General features: G+C 37.5%; 1 protein-coding gene across 1 annotated transcript in view; it reads left to right on the forward strand.

The window, feature by feature from the left end:
- DARS1 (aspartyl-tRNA synthetase 1) overlaps positions 1–20,315 on the forward strand; it is a 40,539-nt gene that overhangs the window by 15,543 nt on the left and 4,681 nt on the right. Inside the window, exons 5-12 of the mRNA XM_054070033.1 lie at positions 4,856–4,958; positions 6,233–6,313; positions 6,779–6,838; positions 14,693–14,804; positions 16,541–16,675; positions 17,863–18,010; positions 19,009–19,155; positions 20,128–20,170. Of these exons, the coding sequence (XP_053926008.1) occupies positions 4,856–4,958; positions 6,233–6,313; positions 6,779–6,838; positions 14,693–14,804; positions 16,541–16,675; positions 17,863–18,010; positions 19,009–19,155; positions 20,128–20,170 (829 nt within the window). The remainder of the gene's footprint in view (positions 1–4,855; positions 4,959–6,232; positions 6,314–6,778; positions 6,839–14,692; positions 14,805–16,540; positions 16,676–17,862; positions 18,011–19,008; positions 19,156–20,127; positions 20,171–20,315) is intronic.

Raw genomic sequence — 20,315 nt, forward strand, 5'->3', positions numbered from 1 at the left:
TGCCTGCTGTGTTAGGAAATCTTGAGTTTTGAAAAAGAGGAATAAAATGCCATTGGTGTAATGTGTGCCAGTCATTAGACCGCTTCTGGAGTCCTGTATCCTGTTCTGGAATCCCCAGCGTAACAAGGGTATGGAACTGTTCTAACAGGTCCAGAGGAGGCCACAGAGATGATCCGAGCACTGGAGCAGCTCTGCTATGAGGACAGGCTGAGAGTCGGGGGCTGTTCAGCCCGGAGAAGGCTCTGGGGAGACCTGATATTGCCCTTCCGGTACCTGAAGGGGGCCATACAAAAAAACTGTGAGGGACTTTTTACGAGGGCATGTAGTGACAGGACAAGGGGGAATGGCATTAAATTGGAGAGGGGACGATTTCGATTAGACACTATGAAGCAATTCTTCATGATGAGGGTGGTGAGGCACTGACACAGGTTGCCCAGGGAAGTTGTGGATACCTCCTCTCCCTGGAGGTGTTCAAGGCCAGGTTGGATGGGGCACGAGCAGCCTGGTCTGGTGGGAGGTGTCCCTGCCCATGGCAAGGGGGTTGGAACTGGATGAGCTTTGAGGTCCATTCCAACCCAAACCATTCTATGATTCTACTTTGCTTTTGTTGTCTCTGTGTCTGAATACATGTCAGATTGGAAAAGGTTGGTGGTGGAGCTGCAAAGTGAAATGGCAGACAGTCAGGTAAATCTGTGATACTAAAGAAAACTCTCTGTTTTATCCAAGTGAAATTGTTAAGAAATTTAAATCCCAGTCTGATGGTAGCTATGCATGAAGATTTTCTGCCAGTGGTGGGTTCTTCACTCTGCAGGTGAAAAGGTATGACGAGATGCAGTGAAGAAGTGGTGAAGCAAGGCAAATTCAGAAGGGAAATGAAGTGGAATTTTTTTCAGTGAAAATATTGAAAAATCTGTAATGGATTTTGCTATTTAAAATCTTTAAAAGGAGAGAGACTTATTTTCTCCTGGGAGATATCCAAATTCATCCAGGTGTTAGGATGTTGGTGTAGGAAACAGTTTATTCTATTTTTAGAGTGAAGAGACTAAGAATAGGTGTTTACCCAGCCTTCACGTAGGCAGTGTCTGTTAACTCCCCTTTCCAAGGGCGTAATGGATGCTTCTTGGTTTCGTGCAGACAGTACTAGTTGTTCCTACTGAGTTGAATATAAAATGTGTATACTTTCAGCTGTTTACAAAGTGAACTCATTTTATCAAAATCAACTCTTCTGCCTTCGGCTTTCACTGACGTTCAGCTAAAGGATCACTGATTATTGTTTTATGACAATTATTTAGTAGTTTTAGGTTTGATAATGTCTTACATGATTTCTGCAATCTGCTTACAGAAAACGATGACCAAAAAAAAACCCAGAAAATGAACAAGCATAAATGCTTCCATTAAGTGAAATATTTTTGGTTTGAAATCTACAAATAACCAAGTTTCTTCCAATTCTTCAGGCTCTTGATTGTAATTCACTTGGGGAGGTCTGCATGGGGTTCAGCTTGCAACATGAAGCTGTTGATGAAAGATGTTACCATGCAGACTGCAATAATGCAATCCTGTGGTTAAAAGTGAGTCTTGGCTAATAGACTTGCAGATAATTAAGAGGGACATAAGGCATCTAGTGGACATTTTAGTAATTATAGTCTTGATGTTTTGGAAGGAACATTGCGTGTAAAGAAGCCGTTTGCTTTACAGAGGCATTTTTTAGCATTGGTCTTTATGAATCTATTACTAAAATAGCGTCTTTAAGGATTAATCGATACAAAGGTGTCCTGTTTTTTCACAGTGCATCACGCATCCTAATTTAGTTTCTAGCCCTTTGTAATAGTAATTACACATAGAAATATTGTTGGCTTTATTGAAAATGCTGATAGCTTTGGCATGCTGTTCTGCTACTTGTTCTTTTTTGTTGTTTTCTTCAGGGGATTTTTGTTGCTCAGGGGAATTTTGTGAAGAAATCACCTAGATGACTTAGGGCTGCTGCTGTGGAGAACAATTTGCTGTAGTTACCAGCATTTAATTAAAGCATCTTGTTCCTTGTTGTAACTTGAACTGACATTACTGTTTCAGTAACATTCTTAGAATTACCTGTTGGGATCAAAGCAACACCTTCTAGGGTTCTCTAATTTACATTTGATGCACTATGCTGGGGACTCCAGGTTTTTCCAGCACTAGATCTTGCTGAGCGTGGTTCAAACAGAACTCAAAATGCAAGCTTTTACTTCCATCCCAGATTAGAGATGTAGTCTGAATGAGCAAAAGCATATTTTGTAATTATCTAATGCAAGTTTACAGTAGATGATGAATGTTCCTAAATATAAAGATGGTCGTGTGCAGTAAAAAACTTGGTAGTGCGTTTGTGTGCCTGACAATATATGTGTATTTGGAAACTGGGATCTGCGCAGGTAGGAACACAGTTGAAATACATGTTAAAATGATGGCAAATTTAATGACTAAGGGATGTTACAATTTGAAAGCGTGTTCCAGACAAAGAAACATAATGCTTTAATGGCAACTCCAGTTTAGAGAGAGAGAAGAAAAGCATGTTTAATCACAAGCGCCAAGTTTTAAAGTTCTGTTATGCAAGTTTGCAAAGCAGTATTACAGCCACAGTGATGTAGAAGTCAGTTTCTTCCTATATTTTTAAACTGATGCCATTTTGCATGTCTCGAATTCCATGTATGTTGTGATCAAAGATCTGTGATGACTTCACTAACACCGTTTCTCAGCCATGGGATCAGTAATCTAATTATGAATCCATCAGACAACACATTTGTATTTATCTTTTGTTTTCTTTTTCACAATGCAGAGAATTTGCTTCAGTAAGTTTAAAACATTTTTATTTGCAATTATTAGTGAGAGGGCTTTTATTCAGTGGACTAGAAACTTCTGTTTTCAATGAAGACAGTGCTATTAGTGTCATTAGTAGTGTTTTCTGAGCCCTTGCCAAAATGTTGGCATGAAAAAGGAAGTGGGAAAAATAGAGGAGAGTTTAGCACGAGAGTAAAACATTTATTCTTTTAAAAAGTTGTTTATTTGAAAAGCGAAGGGAATTTATAGTTACACCTAATACTATTTTAGCATGATACATTCTCTGCTTCTTATCCTGACATTCTCTTGCATCCAAAGCATTGTATTGCCGCCTCAGTCTTTTTTAAAGGGTTTAAAACAGAATCATTTGTAAGAGAGAGTACTTTTAAGCACTTAGTGTCATTTCTCATTTTGCTTTTGTTGCCTCCTTCAATAATGGAGATGAATGAAGGCTCCCCCTTAACTAAATTAATTATGATTTAAAGCCTACTGTCGACCTCTGCTTTGTACAAATTTAGTCATTTGTTCATTATACTGATTTGAGCAACTGTAGCTCTTTTAAAGTGTAAATGTATCAGAAAAACATACTATTCACAAGTTTTAGGCAGTATGAGGAATTACCTAATGAAATCCACTCAAGCACATGAAGCATCACGGTCTGTATAACTTTTAGAGCAGCTGCCATTGAGTTCTGTCATCTGAAAGTATAATATCAAAGAAATAGTGTAATGAACTAAAATGGTCAAATTCGGCTTTTTTTTTAGTTAGTTGGATAAACTGATGCAGATGCAAGTGATTAGGATCGTAGTTACCATCAGCAGTAGCTTGTAGCTGCTTGTGCTCTGTCTGTGCCTCCTTTAACCTGGCGTTACCGCCCCTCAGTAACAGCTCTTGAGCATAGCAATATTTGTCTCACCACCCTCCAATTTAGCTGTGTGGAGTTTGTGAGTTGGGTTTTTGGAGGCATGGGGAGGGGAGCTTGGTGGAAAAAAAGCGCCAACCTTATATACTTATCAGTTGCACTTTGCTTTAATGAGATCGGCAGTGGCCAGCTTGTCCAATGACATCCTTGCTCACCTCTTATTATGTGCAGTTAAATTGTGAGCCTGCTGCTTTCCTGCTTTCTAAGGGCTTATGTGGTCAAGTGATGACATAAAGTGCTTTCCAGTCTTCTCAAGGAGGCCAGAGAAGTGAAAGATAAAATTAATGGTAACAGGTACTTTTCATGAAAGGGAAAACAGTATTTTCTGATATTTGGCTGTTTGTAAGCAGGCTAGCAAAGAAACGGGGTGAAAATATGTTTCCAGTGGGGGTCAGATTGTCTGTAGAAAATTATTGGTTTAAAGTCCAGGACGTTAAATACCTAAATATTATAAGTATTGCTCATACAAGTTATTTTCTCACCTATGACTTTTGAGACTTTTGCTATTGCTTACTTATAGCACACGTACTTTATATCATATTTTTTTAAGACTTTCAAGATGTTATGTCATGTTTTAATGCATTATTAGTGACTGTTAGTGGAGAGCAATCAAGATATCCCCTGTCACAGAGAAATTACTTTGAAGCATCTTACATCTTTCAGTAACAGGTCATGTAGTTTAAACAAGCACAGTCAGTTTTGATTTTCCCCTCCAGATCTAGGACTTCCTTTCAGTTTGTTGTTCTGCTGGCTAAGACGAATCTTTCAGATCATTGCATCAGCTGTCACATGCAAGAGTGTATGTGGCCTAAAAAAGAGCTAGGCAACTTGTCAGTTTATATATACACACACAAAGAACTAGCAAGCACTAAGCTTAATCACAATTCTTTCCCTCCCAAGTCTTTCATTCCAGTTTGAATTCATTGTGACTGGGAATATTTTAGCGTAAGTCCTTCATTACCCAGGCATTATATTTATAATAAGTAAATTTACCCTTATCCTTAACTCTGTTTTCTTGTTCCAGCAGTCCATAAAGTACCTGAATGTCCTAGTACTCAGTACTGAGTCTGCTGCAGTGTGCAATGAGATTTAGTAAACCTCTTTTCCTATCTTTATTGACAGCATCAACAAAGAGAGCATTGTGGATGTAGAAGGTGTTGTGAGAAAAGCACATCAGAAAATTGGAGGCTGCACTCAGCAAGATGTTGAGCTTCACGTTCAAAGGGTAAATTTTTGAGCAAATGGAGCACGGGTTAATTGTCAGAGACATTATCTGTTTAGGCTGTCTGTCTATCTACATATCTAAACTTTGTCAGTCCCAGGCCAGAGAAATAAATTGCTTTAAACTACTAATTTCAGAGTATCATACATAAACATGGAACATTTCTGGCTTTAAGGGATTTGTTTTTTTGATTCTATTTTAATGAATCCTAGTTTAATCTACCATTTGAATTACAGTGCCAAGTAAAATCAAGTATCTCACTAGAAGTATTTGGCTAGGAATGCTTGTAATTCTAGTTTTTGGTTCTTTACTGCAGCAGATACTGTAATAAAAAGTCTGCTGCTTTTTAAGTGCAAGTCAGAAATTTCTTCTTGATCAGAAAGTTACAATCTTCCCTTTAGTACAATGGAATGGAATACATAACTCCCAGCAAAAGTAAAGCACTGGCTTAACAGTGTGTAGGCTCTTGAAATCTAAAATTTTTGTAGCTTGTGCTGTAGGGCCAGAGGAAGTGCAACTTTATAATTTGTTTGAATAGAAAGAATATTTAAACCTTTATGTTGTTTCCTTCTAAAGGTTTTCACGCAAATTGTATGCCTATAATACAGCTGAAACACAGTCACCTCAGGAGTAGAGTACAACGGCTGTTATAGTTATAGCAGTAAGGTAAATTTTAGCTCACAGCATTGGGGGAATCTGCAGATTTGGAAGAAACACATTTTTGTACATGTGCAGATTATCACATGCTTGATTTTTCTGAAAGAGTATCAAATTCACTGCACCTATTACAAGACTGTAAGGCCAGCAAAGTTGCTTTTCCATTCTCTGATTGTAATTTGGGTGTCTTGTAAATTTTCAGTCTGAAGTGGCTCTTTGAGATATAATCACATGATAAGTAAAATAATACATTAACAATGAGAAGAACAGGGTGATCTTGCTGGAATCGGAACCTAAAACTCTCAGAAATCTAGTTGTTTGAGACCTGGCATTCATGCCTATTGGCTACTCCCTCAGGCAGTGTGTGCTTGTTCAAGTCAGTGCTTCACAGAAGAAAAAAAGATATTTTTAATCTTTCAAAAGGAAAATAAGAACTAAGCACTTCCAGTATTGTCGTGAGAATGCACCCATGTTTCTTTAGAATTTGAATAAAATCACAGTCCTCCAGCTAACAGCCTATGCAAACACTGTTTCAAGTCTATGCCAGAAATATCCTTTTGTAAATCACACCTCCTTTTGAGCTGAGTCTCATGCTATTTCTGTTCCTGTCTCAATTTCAGATCTATGTGATCAGTTTAGCTGAACCTCGACTGCCCTTACAGCTGGATGATGCTGTTCGCCCAGAAGTGGAAGGAGAGGAGGTGAAAACTTTGCATCCTTAAATACTTTTAATTGTGTTTGTGATTGAACAAAAGCCCGGAAGCCAGGCGACTTCTGTAATGCAGTGATTTTGGGGGTTGTTAGGCTTGCATTTTACCTCCTTTATGTTATCCAATACCATTACAGAAATTTCTATGGCTTTGATGTCTGCTGAACTGCAGTAGGAGGTCAAAACTAGAGGATTTGCAGTTCATGTCTGTCTTCTGGATCCTCATAGTTGAGATCTGCCTGTGACCTCTGCGAGAAGTTTCACCTTAAGCTTTGCTATGCTGCCAATTTGCTGTATGTTCTTTCTAGAATGAACTAAAAATTCTATTGAACTTGCAAGTAGCCCTTGATTTTTATCCAGAGGATGTTTTTCTCCATTCATTTTGTTTTATTGGGGTTGAGTTTCTTATTTTTTGGAGGTGTATGTTTTCATTATGTATTTTTGCACAACCGTTTAGGATGGAAGAGCTACTGTAAACCAAGATACAAGACTGGACAACAGAGTCATTGATCTGAGGGTAAGGAACACGCTGTGTTGCATGCTTGCCTGCAACTGTTTATTCCTTGCGTTTCTAATCCATGAAGCAGTAAAAGTCGTGGATTTGGTGGAAGTGTATTGTTGGCCAGAGGAAAAATAAAGAACATATTAGTGAGTGGCATTGTGAAAACACAGTGATTTTTAATCCTAAATGATCACCTTTCCTAACATTAATCAAAGAACACATATTAATAGCTTTAAGGTGAACGAGTACGTATGGGCTTTTTTATTTATAGAAGTCAAAGGTGACTGAATATGGACAACTGCAAGGAAATGTTTCTTCTCAAATGTAATCTTAGATACTCAAATCTACTGAGAGCTCAGTTCTGAAGTATAAGCTGGAAGTTTTGAATTTAACGTGTAATTGAGGTGCTGTAATGCTTGTCTCACAAGTGATGTACCAGGCCATGATACCAATCTGATTCTCATTCTTTATTCCTCAGCATTCGTGTCTCTTTCTTTTTTTTTTTTTTCTGAAAACCTTTCTTCATCCATGTCCTACAGACACAGCCTTCTGTGAATTCATATACCTCCCGAATATTTAATTTTTCTGATCAGCAGCAAAACTCTGAATCACTTAAAGACCTTTTGTCCTTTTTTAATGGAACAGCTAACACCAAGTGTGTATGTAACTAACAACAGTTCATATTGACATGACACTTTCTGGTCTTTTCCCATATTTGGCTCTTCACAATAAAATTTTAATTAACTTTTCATTGAAGAGTATGCTTAGCTTATTTTTATGGTCTGCCTAGTACTACCTTCCAAGTTCTGATAATGGCAGTTTCTCATTAAATCAATCTATGGATGAGGGAAATAAACCCGAAAAGTCATTTATTGGAAAAATTGGAAGAGTTCTGGCACTGAGATTCTTAAACCTTTTTAACATCTGATCCCCTTATTTCAGTAATCAAAACTACTTGTGCAATTTGTTTTACTTGGACCAAGGTTAATTCACTTGACCTTATGTATAATACTAAGCAACTTCTGTTTGTGATTGCTTTCAGGTTACTCAGCCCCTAATCATATTGGTGGTCTCTTCTGTGTCTTAAATTAAGCCTTTGATGAAAAGAATTCTATACTAACAGTTGAAAGTGAAAGTCATTTAAAGGATCATTAGCTTATGGTAGCGTTAGTACTAAGTTGGAGGGAGAACTCTGGGATGCTTGAAGTGGAGGTTTCGCTTAAACTTCGTGTGATGAAGAAAAACAGTCTACAGCACTCCATAGAAACTAAAGGAAATCCATTAAATTAATGAAAGACCTGTATAATAAAATGGAAAGAGCCATGAACACCAAAGAGAACAGAGAAGTAATACAAAGGGAAATAACAGTTTAAAAATGCTTGCTGAAAATACTGGTATGGAAGTATCCTTGGCTGTAATTCAGTGAGGGCATCTGCAGAGTAAAACCTGCGAAGGTATATAGTAATGGAAAAAGAAGGAAGGCACTAATGCCAGAGTAAACACAAGAGATGAAACACAAAGGGGTGGGCTAAAATTCTTCTGTCCGTATACACGTTCAGTAGTCCAGCAGGATTCTCCCAATACTTCTTATATATCTCTGCCGATATAGTAATAGAACATCAGATGTGAGTATTCTGCTCAGAGGGTACAGCTGGTGAGCTAAGTGGATGCTGCTGCAACATTTTCTGAATTGTATGTCCCAAACAGTCACTATATCGTTTGTTCAGCACTGTTTGGCACCTTGTTTTGAGATCAGAACCCAAACTCTGCCTTCTACCAAAGCTCTTTTTCTCCGTGGCTCCAACAGCTGCCGCAATGTGGTGCCTAACAGCTATTTCATGCTCACCAGGAATTCAGGATAACTTTTTACAAAGGATGAAATGTCAAATCTCACTATGTCAGTGCCTTGTGCCTCATCCTGTGTGTGCATCTGTGGCTGGATGTAATCTGGTCACAGATTTTTAGGCTTGGGTGTCTATCTTGTATATCTGTCATATCTCTTATGTATGGGAAAAGTTCCTCTCTCTGACTATCTGTGTCTTTTCTGTTGCACATTTCATTATATGTTTCAGAACAAAAGCAGATTATTTTGGAACAGTAGGCTCATGCCTATTCATAAGTTTGTTTTGTTTGTTCTGCAGGAGCTTTACTTGTGCAAAAGAAGATTCTAAATAATTATGTGTTACTTTGACTTGTATTTTTAAAGGAAGAGCTGAATAAGCTGAAAAGGTATTTAATGGAGAAAGAGGAAACCCCTGTAAGAGTACACATGCTTTTGTATATGTGCATGTCCTAAGCTCTCTATGCAGTGACATCACAAGAGTGAGGACGCCAAGGCAGTTTGTCCCTCAAAATTACTGAAACTGCCCCCTCTAAGTCCTAAAAAGCAGTAATTGATTTTTGGTGATTTGGTTGTATAGAGTGAAGCTGCAGCACAAATAGGACTTTGGAGAGCCCTTAGTGTTTCAAACCTACTGCAGAAGTACGTATGTGTTAAGGAGGAATAGAAGACATGATGTGTTAAAGAGGAATAGAAGATATGATGTGTTAAAGCTCAGAGACAGATCTAAAACCATTGTTAGCCGCTGCTGTGCATAGTTCTTCTAGGAAAACCAAATCATGGGCAGCAGGGAAGAAACATTAACAAGATAGTTCTAACAGAGGTGCTCTGATGGTCTGTTCCTGCAAGTGTGGAGGAGGTCCAACCACAGATAGGCACACCATCTAGCGCTGGTTTCCTTGGTGCCCCAGTTTCTTAAGGAAGAAGAAGGTCATCGAACATCAAAAACAAGAGAGACTGGTTTCTGGAGAAAGTTGAAACAAACTAAATACATAGTTCCTGGCTAGATTCAGACTCAAAATGTCCTTAGTATGGAACTACTTTTTTTTTTTTTGTTTATTTGGATACAGTCTTTAAAGCAATTAAGTAGTTTAATTAATTTGAAGTAGTGTTTTCATTGGATAGGGCCAGATCATGATAAAGTGGAGCTGTGAAACTGTTACTGCATGAATGAAAGGAACTGGATTTCCAAAAATAGCATCACTCCATCCAGCTATGATATGCACCAAGGAGAGTTTGATTATGATGCAATAGAAGGAGTGCAATTAAAAAGAAGGAAATTACATTAGTGGAGATGTAATAAGCAAAGTAATCTACAAAGATTGCAAGACTTCCGTACTTGTGAAAAGAGACCTGAGCAGTGCACTGTATTTTTAACAATCTTGCGTTTTGACAAAGATCTGCCAGAGGTGCCTAGTAGGTTTTTTTTGAGTTTAGGGATGGGGTGTACTTAGATGCTCAGGTCCCAAGCTATTGATGTAGTTTTTATTCAGATGTAGGGAAGGAAAATAGTGATTATTTAGGGTGGAGGGGGTTTAAAAATCTTTTCCAGGGAATGATGACAGGAAGACTGAATCCATTCCTGACAGGTTAACTCATAAAATACAGGTCACATACTCATGAAGCAGAAAAACTGGGAGTGTAGCGGCAAGAGAGCCAGTAAGAAGAAAGCAGAGTCCTTGTATAGACCAGATTTTCTTTCACGTAACCAGAAGTGACCGTGAGGAAACCACTCTTGACCTAAGTATCTATTTTTCATGATAGCTTAATGGAAGTCAAAATGGCTGATTCTAGAGATGTTTGATTTACTGTTCCTTTATCAGAACAATAAAAAAGGGCAAATTGGAGTACTGATTGTGGTTTTAAATCTTTACTTTTCTGCTGCTCTTAAGTTTAACTGAAGTATTCAGTGATGTGTAGACTTGCCATGCCTGTAAAAACACCTATAGAAACTCTATGTCATGAAGATCTGTGGTAGATGAAAAGCAATGAAGAAAAGACAAGTGAAACACTGATTTTGGGGCTTTTGCTTTTCAGCTTGTCTCCTTCTGAAGAAAAAAATCAATTCAGCTTCATCCAGTTTTAACAGTTGTCCTGACTGATATCCTTGCTCTGGCTTATTTTTATGTGCAGCAGGGTCTTTATCTCAACAGGATCTGTCCAAATTTGGCTGGAATTAAGCAGTCATAATGCTGTAATTGTATCTGCTAATGCACAGCTCACTGTGACCAAAGCAGAGTCAGTCTTTTTAGGGTCAATATTACCCTTTCTAAACTGTTCAGAGTAAAGCATAAACAGTAAACTGTATCTCTAGTAGTTTATGGATGTCACAGTATGTTAAACGATTATCCTACTGTACGCTGATCTTAATGCAGTTTTTGTCAAAATACTTGATTACTTCAAGCTTGATCTCATTGTGTCGAATTTAATTTACTCATTGCAAAAGCTGAGTTTTCCTGGCTGAATTCAAACTGAAATGAACAAGGAGACCTACAGTTTATTTTATTGTGGGTAGTGATTTGGTAGTGAAGACATAACACAATCTGAGCCCTTTAGACAACAAAACTGCATGTTCTTGTCTCTTTTTTATACTGTAAGAAGTATTGAAGTTTGAATAAAAGTTGACTTGAGTCACTTTGGGGTTAAAAAATCATTATTTAACATAAATCCTATTTCCTAGCCAAACCTTCATTTCTCATATAGATGGGAGAGGAATTGCAAAATTAATTAAATTATTAAAAATGTATACTACTTAAAAGAACATAGGCTACGTTACATTATTTTCCCTTTTTATTTAGCCTACTTTTTGTATTTAGTGATTGCTCATGGTAGAAGATTGGTAGTTAGAGCGGGCAAATGTGAGGTGAGAGTGGAACAAGTTCTAGATGTGATGTGAGAGTGAAAAGAAAAGTTCGCAACTCAGGTGCCTGAGTCACACCTCCTTGAGATATGATCACGTAAGGTGTTAACTGCCCTCAATTCTATAGAAACACGTTTGTTGGCCTCTGGCAGCTTACATGGCTATTATTCTAACTCTGCAGCTTGTGCTGCATGAAATGTGCTAATTGTTTTTATAATCTTGCTTGTAGTGTTAAAATACACTCTGTTCTATTATTATCAGTATTTTCCTTTGTGCCAATTAAATAATGAACACACAGGTGAAATTAGAGTGAGGTTATGACCAAAACACATATTTCAGCATTGTTAGCCAAACAGTTTCTTCTGCTGTTGGTGACAAAGGTGATTATTAAAAATAATGTTTTTCTGTAAAATCAACTCTGCGGGCCAAGTTAAAACATTAACACTGTTAAATGCAGCAACCTTTAAGTGTCATAAGTTTGTTTCTGTTTCTATTTAACTCTTGAAGGAATATTTACTGTCTTTCCCATAGACTCTGGTAAGATAGTTTGTCAATATCTATGTGGAACAGTTCATATTAGAGTAAACATTACAGGAAGCAAATGCCATGGCAAAATCTTTTTTAAGGCAAAGGTAAAAATCAACTAATTTTGATAGCTGTCTCTGTCTTTAATTTGCTGTGTCTTAAAGGTGGTAGCTGGAATGGTAACTGTGTTACCTGCCCTTGTACCACTCATGGTAAGGTACAGACTAGCATCTCAGTGAAAAACAGGATAACAGCTTGAATTATATCTTTCAGAGAAATCCACTCTTATTTTGTCCATTATGCCAGTGCAAAGGATGTAATTAAATCTTAAGTTTTACTCCATGTGTGGATACCGAGTCATCTTTAAAATCTTTGGGAGGTTGTAACAGTACATAAAACTTTTGAGGTCATGCATTTGACTCCACTGCATGTTGCCAGTTGCAGTTCTTCAAGAGCTTATCCCAAACATCTTATTGGCCTGTTTAATTCCTACAGGGAGACTGCAGTATCACAGGTTCTCAGCGGTTATCCTTGTTGGCAGTCTCTGAATGAGCAGATACTGAAACTCAGCTACCTTTGCTAGGTAGAAGAGTGGTCTTCTCTGGTCTAATTTGAGGTTTAGAGAATTGCTGCATAGTCTTTCCTTGGTCTGTAGTTAAGTAAAAGCTTCCGTGTCCACATCTGTGAATTTGGCTGCTTTCATGAATCCTATTTTTAAAGCATAATGTGTAATTGTAGACAGGATTAAGAAGACAAGAGTCTTCGCTTTGCATCCTCGATAAAGCCAGCAGTTACTTCCTGACAAACTACTATTGTTAGAGGAGAACTGTGTTATTCACTGTGTTTCTGGACACACTTATAGGCATCAGACCAAGAAATTGCTTCTGGATTAGGTTTAGCAACCAGTTTTCTTTTTCCTAGGACTCTATGACTTAGAACTGCATCCTTACCTGCTCTGGCACGAAACTGGTGTTGGTTCATCAGAGGGCAGAGAAGGCTTTGTTACTATCCCACTTCAAATGTTACATGTTTTATCTCTTAGCATTTTTAGAAGTTGGTCTAGTTTATCAAAACCTGTATTGGTAAACCCAAATCTGACTGTTTAAGGTGTCATCTCTTGGAAGGTGTGTTTCAGCTTCCAAGTAGGAAATGGTTAAGAAAAAAAAGAAAAGAAGAAAATATTCCTTTGAATCATCCCAATGCTTTGACTGCCAAATTATACCCAGAACTCAGGCAAAGTCTTAACATACATCTGATTCTGTGAGACCCACGTGAAAAACTTTGAGGGTACTTTTGTAACTGTTGCTCAAAACATCATTTCCTTCATTTTGAAAGTAGTGGGAGTAGTGGCTGTGGTTAATGCTATCAGACAGTGAGAGCAGCTAGCTATTATTTACTAGTCGCAGCCACGTAACACTCCTGAGGTATTTTACTGGTCAGCTAAAATTGCAAATAACTCCAAATTGCTACAGATCTGCAGAATTATTACAGTTTTCTTTTTTGTTTTTTTTCACTCTAGTGATATCTTTATCTTGCAGAGATGAGGGATGTAGCATTATTTCCACGTCTTTACTGAGTGACTGTCTAAATTTGGGTGCTTATATAATTTGTTTTGGTTGGGGGTTTTTCATTTTGTGGTTTGGTAGGAGTCATGTGAAAAAGCCCACAAAGCTCTTCTTACCCTAACTGAAAAGTTGGGTACCTTTCAGAAGGAGAAGTAAACAGTGCTGTGACGCAGATTGTCGTAAAGAAATGTTCTCTCAGTTGTTTGCAAGAATTCGTTAGGTTTTATATATGCTTCCAGGCTGCTAACTGTTGGGTCTTTAACGTGGTGAGCACAAAATCAGATATGGGTTTAGCGTTGATGTATTGCAGTGTTTTCACTACAGGGTTTTTTTTTTTTTCATGCTAAAGCCCAAGACTGTTACAGGAACTTTTAAGTGTAGCTATTTGCCAGGCAGATAAGTAGCTTAACTGTGTCACATACCTAAACAAAAAGATGATCAATTCAGCTAAGTCTACTTTTGTTCTCAGCTAAATGTACTTTTGGAGTCAGTGTTGACACAGAAGAACTGCAGTTCATGTGATCAGGTGTTATGTGGGCTGCTCGAAGTGCTGGGAGTTCAGACCTCAGTTTGGGGATGTTTTTGTGGCAGTGTTTTACCTGGTTAACATGTGGCTGTGTTTTCACAGGAAAAACATTGTATTTGATAGCCTTTAATAGACACTAACATTTCTACCTTATGTAAGTTATTGAGGGCTTTGCTTTTATTGTGGACTGTGTATTACTGCAGCTGGTTTAGTTGAAAGCTTTTTAACGGGTTTAGTGGTTTTATTTAATTTCTTACTATAAAACCTTTATTTGCAGAAGCATATCTCATATATCAGAGTTTCTTTAAATGGAGACTTGACCATAGTGCCTCCTTCCTAACTAAATATACCATAAATTGAAATAAGAAGTTCTTGTTTTCTTTGCTGTTTCTTTTTGTGTAATGAACAATTACTGATTTGCACTTTTCCCTGTTTAGGCAAATGCAGTAATCAGGTGTTCCTAAGAGAAGAGATTCATCCTTCCAGCTGTCCAGAAACCGTAACAGTCAGGAAAAATTAACGTAGGATTCATTATTTTGTCTTTTTCTTATAGACCTCCACGAGTCAGGCAGTCTTCTGCCTTCAGTCTGGTATTTGTCAGCTTTTCCGAGAAACTCTTATTCGCAAGGGATTTGTGGAAATTCAGACTCCCAAAATCATCTCAGGTATTGTGTTTGCAATCCAGCAGCTAGAGGTCTGCTTCTTTTACAGCTGCTCTGTGTACCTATCTGCCAAAAATTCAGTAAATTGTTATTTAAAAAAGATAAAGTTTTATTTCTTATTTCAATGCAACAATGCAAGTACTTCTAGCAGGAATCAAAGTTGTTCTTTACTTTTCTCCTGACTTTGCATGTTAAAAGAATGATAAGACAAATATATTACATACCCAATTTAAGTACTCTGTAGTAGCTTGAAAGTTTCATTTGAGTAAATACAGATGATCGCAGACATTGTTCTTCAGATCAGTGTTCTCAATATTGTGCACTGCCAGTTCCATTCCTAGTATCAAAACCAAACCCATTCTACTTTAGATTAAACGTACCTTCTATCATAAGGAAGTTACAACATACATATAATGGTATAGAAGATGATGCCATTACATACAATATGTCACTTCTCCAGTGATGAGCACATGGCTCAATAAAAGATGTGAGATAAGTTTTCTAAAAGTGTGGCATAACAGCTTCAGCCTGACTAAAAGTCTGGAAATGTAAATTTTGCTTCTAGTTCTGTTGTTGATGTGCTGTATTGTTTTCAAAAGTCAAATTAATTGATTTACTGATGGATGCTTTTCTTCCATCTTATTGGTGTCCTTTGAGGTTTTGTTGATGTCACTAAGGCACGTGGCATGGAAAATGCAGGGCAGAATATGTGCATGCATGATATGCATGCATTTCGCCAACTGAATTTTACACTTCTGTATTTATTTTTTTGAAAGCAGCTCTTGGTTGAGATTAAAAAAAGGCTTTTTCACAAAATACATGTGAGCAACTATTCTTTCAACATGGAATGTATCATTGAACTACAAGATTAGATAACTTTTTTCCTACGAAGACAGTTGAAACAGGATGAACTATTAGACTCCCGATTAGTTTATTTATGTAGGACCTTTGAGGAAGTGTGCTATTCTCACTGTGCAGTGTACCGTTGCGAGCAAGCAAGCAAGTATCCTATTGTTTGAATGAGATCATGGTCTGTAAAAATAACTGAGTGAAGTTGATGCAATCCTTACTAAACTTCAAATTTAAATATTATAGCTGCTCCAAGATTTGAGAGTTTAAGTGGTACCTGTATTCGGAAATAACTGTAAACATTCACTGAAACCATTTCAGCGGGAGTAGTGGTAATGAACGAAAAGAAACATTAGTCTCAGTGGAAGGGTTAGTAATGATAATAATTAGTACTTTGCCTAGAGTTACATTAACATTAGAAGTTTCAGAGATTATTAAGTAATCTTTCACTCTGGCATGCTTCTGTTAGCAAGTTAGGCAATTATAACTCACACACGGAGAGGCCAAGTGACTGAGCTGATAGCTTTGGTAAGCAGTTTGCAGTAAGGGATTCAGATGCTTGTGTTCTTGGCTCCTATTCTTTGAAAACTGCCTCAAACTGCAAAAAAAAGCTTTATACCTTTGGCAGATGTCCTCTGATACATCTAGTTTTGGCTCTGAGAGATATTTCTGCCTTCAGTTAGAGAGGATGGTCGAGACAGAACAGGATATGCACTTCAATCTCGGCCTCAGCTGTTAATCGCTGGAAACCAAAGCCACTGATAAAGATTGGCTTCCACAGAAATGCTGGGCTGCTAGAACTCTAAATATCAGACCAGTAGTCTCAATCTACCTCTGATTTATTTTTTACATTTTTATTTTAATAATTACTGCAAGCATTTGCCTTTCAGCTGCCAGTGAAGGAGGAGCCAATGTGTTTACTGTGTCATACTTCAAAAGCAGTGCCTACCTGGCTCAGTCCCCACAGCTGTACAAGCAGATGTGTATATGTGCTGACTTTGAGAAGGTTTTCTGCGTTGGGCCAGGTAAGAAAAGCATTGGTTTATCCATAGCGTGAAGCGTGCAGTGATGGCTTTTAGCAGCTGTGGTACAAATAAGATAACACACATACTGAAAGCTTTGAGTGGTTGCACTTGATACAGTTTCACTCACCAAACATAAATTTCAGCTGGAGCAACTAATGAGAGTAAAGATAAGAGGAGTTGCTGGAACAAAACTAAAATGCTGAAATAAGGGTGGAGTGCTTTTCTCCAGTACTGTTCTATGAGGAGAAAGAGCAGAGTTGCATTGGAAATTGATAATACGATGAAGTTAGTTAAAAATGGGACAACGCTGTGGTTACTGTAAACCATAGTTTCCTATTAACCATACCCAGCAGTTGCCTAGTTACGTTTAGTTGCCCACTTAAAACAGGCAAGCTAGGTTTTATGTACTTCACATTGCATATGTACTTACCCTTGTACTTAACATGTACTTACCCTTGCTTTTGTATATGTACCAAACAACTTTATTTAGAAAATGCATACTTTTAACTGGGATGTCAGTAAACAATAAAAGTGAATAATTCCAAGGCTTGTGTTTTTGCTTTCTGAAAAGCTGACTGGACATGGTCTCTTTAGGTGATACTACAGCATTTTTTTTCTAAGACCTCCAAGACAAGTTTAAAGATTTGTAAGCTGGGAATGCTGGAAAAAAGTCAATAACAGCTTATGAAATTTTAAAAAATACAAGTAATTCAGAAGATCCTAAATTTCTTGTTAACCACTGACAAACGAGTCATGGTTTATAGGAAGACAGATTTATATTGGACTCATATATCTGAAAAAAACCCAAACCCCAGAAAACACACACATGCACGAGTCCGTTTCCTCTGAAAAAGGCAGTTTTCAAATCTGAAAGTTCTTGAATGCCTGAAAGCTTGTCTGTTTTTTCCCCTTTTGTCTGCTGGTCTAACAAGAGCTACTGCCTCTCTACAAGTCTTGTCTGTCTTTTATCCTTTGAGCACCACAGCTACAATAATGCTGTCACTGTTGTTATAAACGATGCTCTGAGGCAGCTAGTTTTCTTTTTGTTTTTCAGTGAGAATTGGCATGTGTAAAGACAGCATTGTCTGCCTGATGCAAATGCTGATGTGATTGATTGTCAGTGTTATTTTTCAAAATGGAATGATAATTTCAGGTCAGTTAAGAGTTTCTGTTGATTGATTTTACAGTATTTAGAGCTGAGGACTCCAATACACACAGACACCTGACGGAGTTTGTTGGTCTGGATATCGAAATGGCTTTTAACTACCACTATCATGAAGTGGTAGACGAGATTGCAGATACCTTGGTGCAGATATTCAAGGGACTTCAGGAAAGGTAATGACAGTGTTTTCCATTCCATGAGCAACTTTCTTTGTTTGAGATCTCTTGCACTGTGGTATGAAATGGGTGAGCATTTTATCCTCATCTTTTCAGATAATCCTTAGTAATCTCATCTACAACATTACATTAGTAATGTAATCTACAATAGAACTTCAAAATGAACTTTTTTGCTTTGCTCTTAATTGTTTTCTTTGTGCCTGACTAAAGTTCGCTCAAGCCATAGGCCAGTAAGCTGTCCAGTTTTAGCCTGAGTTGCATTTCCCAGAGTATGCTGGCTTGCACTAAGAAAACTCGTTGCTTACTTTTGAATGAGCTTCCTACCAGAAATGATCCATCATTAATTTAAAATGTCCTTCCTTTTGTGCCACCACAGGTAGCCTGATTGTTCTATTTTGAAATTAATCTTAATAGTTACTATCTAAGAAAGTTTTTCTGAATCAGATTTATTGTAACAGCCTCCATCTCGGCTGTGAAAGGAGCAAAGATTATTTTCTTTATTCAAAGACTAACTCATTAAAAAGCCAGGCCAGCGGTTTACGAAGTGGTTCTCGTTAGCTTACAAATTAGACTATCTTGCCAGCAGAAATGCAAATCTTTTCATCTGTCTGGAAGGAAACTTCGCTTTTATATTTGAAATAGGATATTACTCACATCAGAGAAGGATTTGTAAATACTACAAGGCAAAGGGATGATTTCTCAGTGTCTTTACTGTGAACATTTGACCTAGTCAATTATTTCCTACAAAGGAAATAAAATAGAAGTAGTAATAACATATTAACATGTATATAATTGAAGTAGATGCATGAACTTACATGAAACGTTTCATTAGGATTATACAGAATTTCTCCAGAAGAGGCTTTAGAACAGTTTTTTATGTTGCAAGAGGGACCTCTTGTGGCAAAACTATTGCCGTTGCAAAATCATTCTTGGATGCAAGGAGAGTACATTTCTTGATTGTTTTGTATTTTGCTTCTGTTCTTGTTTCCTCATAGATTCCAAACTGAAATTCAGACAGTGAACAAACAGTTCCCATGTGAACCTTTTAAGTTTTTGGAGCCAACTCTGAGGCTGGAGTACCGTGAAGCTGTGGCCATGCTCAGGGAGGCTGGTGTTGAGATGGGTGATGAAGAAGATCTGAGGTAGTTGGCAGTACGCAAACGTGCCAGAGCCTTGTGAGAGTGGTAGTAAAGTGTCAGGTTTGTACTGTGCACCTGACAGCCCTTAAGAAGTAACCACAAGCTTTTAGAGGAGTAAACAGTACTTGTATCCAGATCTCTGGACAAATAAATGAATGATTATGAAAACGGTCCCATCCTTCACCCTAGACTATACATGCAAACTCTGATATCCAAAAGAAAGTCATTTACAACACAAAGTGAGAGTAACTTCAGCCTTCTAAGAATAAAAGAAGCATTTGTTTTGCTAACAATTGCAGTCCTTCATGTGAATTGTCATGTCTTTGAATACGATTAGACAAAAAGATTCTTCAGTCCCAAGTTCTTTATTTTCAGTAAGTTTCCCATTTCTTCTTTCCACCTCTGGGAAGACTGGTTAAGTGATCATGATTGCAATCCCATTGATTCACTGAAAGATGGGTTTAATTAATTGATTATATATAAACTTTTTCAAAGACATTTAATGAGTGGAAACATCTCTGTTCTTTCCCCTAGTATATCCAGTACCATTAGGATAATGTGTGTTTTTACAGTTAACAATCTGTGTGTCTGAGATATCTCAGTTATAAGTCTGATAGGTCATAATTTCCTCAGCAACTGCTTATGTTTCTCACTTATTGCACCTAAGACGAAATGACCGCAAAAGTTATATGCCAATAAGAAATACAGTACGCAATTCTTCAATATCAGAAGATGGTGATTAGGAAGTAGTTCTATGAAGAGCAAGAATATCTTTAGATATTGCTTAATTCAAGGGAGTTTTAGGACCAATACAAAATACTTAGGAACAGAAATAAATACACTTCAGTTTTGAAATTTCTGTCTGCACAGTCCAAAACGTTCAGAAAAAAAGTACTAGATTTTCTAGTGCAGCAGATCTTGAAATGTTGGTACACATTTAAATCACTTAATTTTAATGGCCGTAATCTTTTTCAGCACACCTAATGAGAAGCTCCTGGGGCGCCTGGTAAAGGAAAAGGTAACTGTTATTTTAGAAAAACAAGTTTGTCATCAAATCTGAAACCTTGTGTCGTGGAGTCCTTGGGTTGGTACAAATGCCTGTTTCAGGGAGAGCTACTTTTTACACACTTATTGAGATCACAGTGTCTTAGAACATGCAGAAG

This window comes from Cuculus canorus, chromosome 6 (assembly GCF_017976375.1).
Source record: "Cuculus canorus isolate bCucCan1 chromosome 6, bCucCan1.pri, whole genome shotgun sequence".
Lineage (NCBI taxonomy): Eukaryota > Metazoa > Chordata > Aves > Cuculiformes > Cuculidae > Cuculus > Cuculus canorus.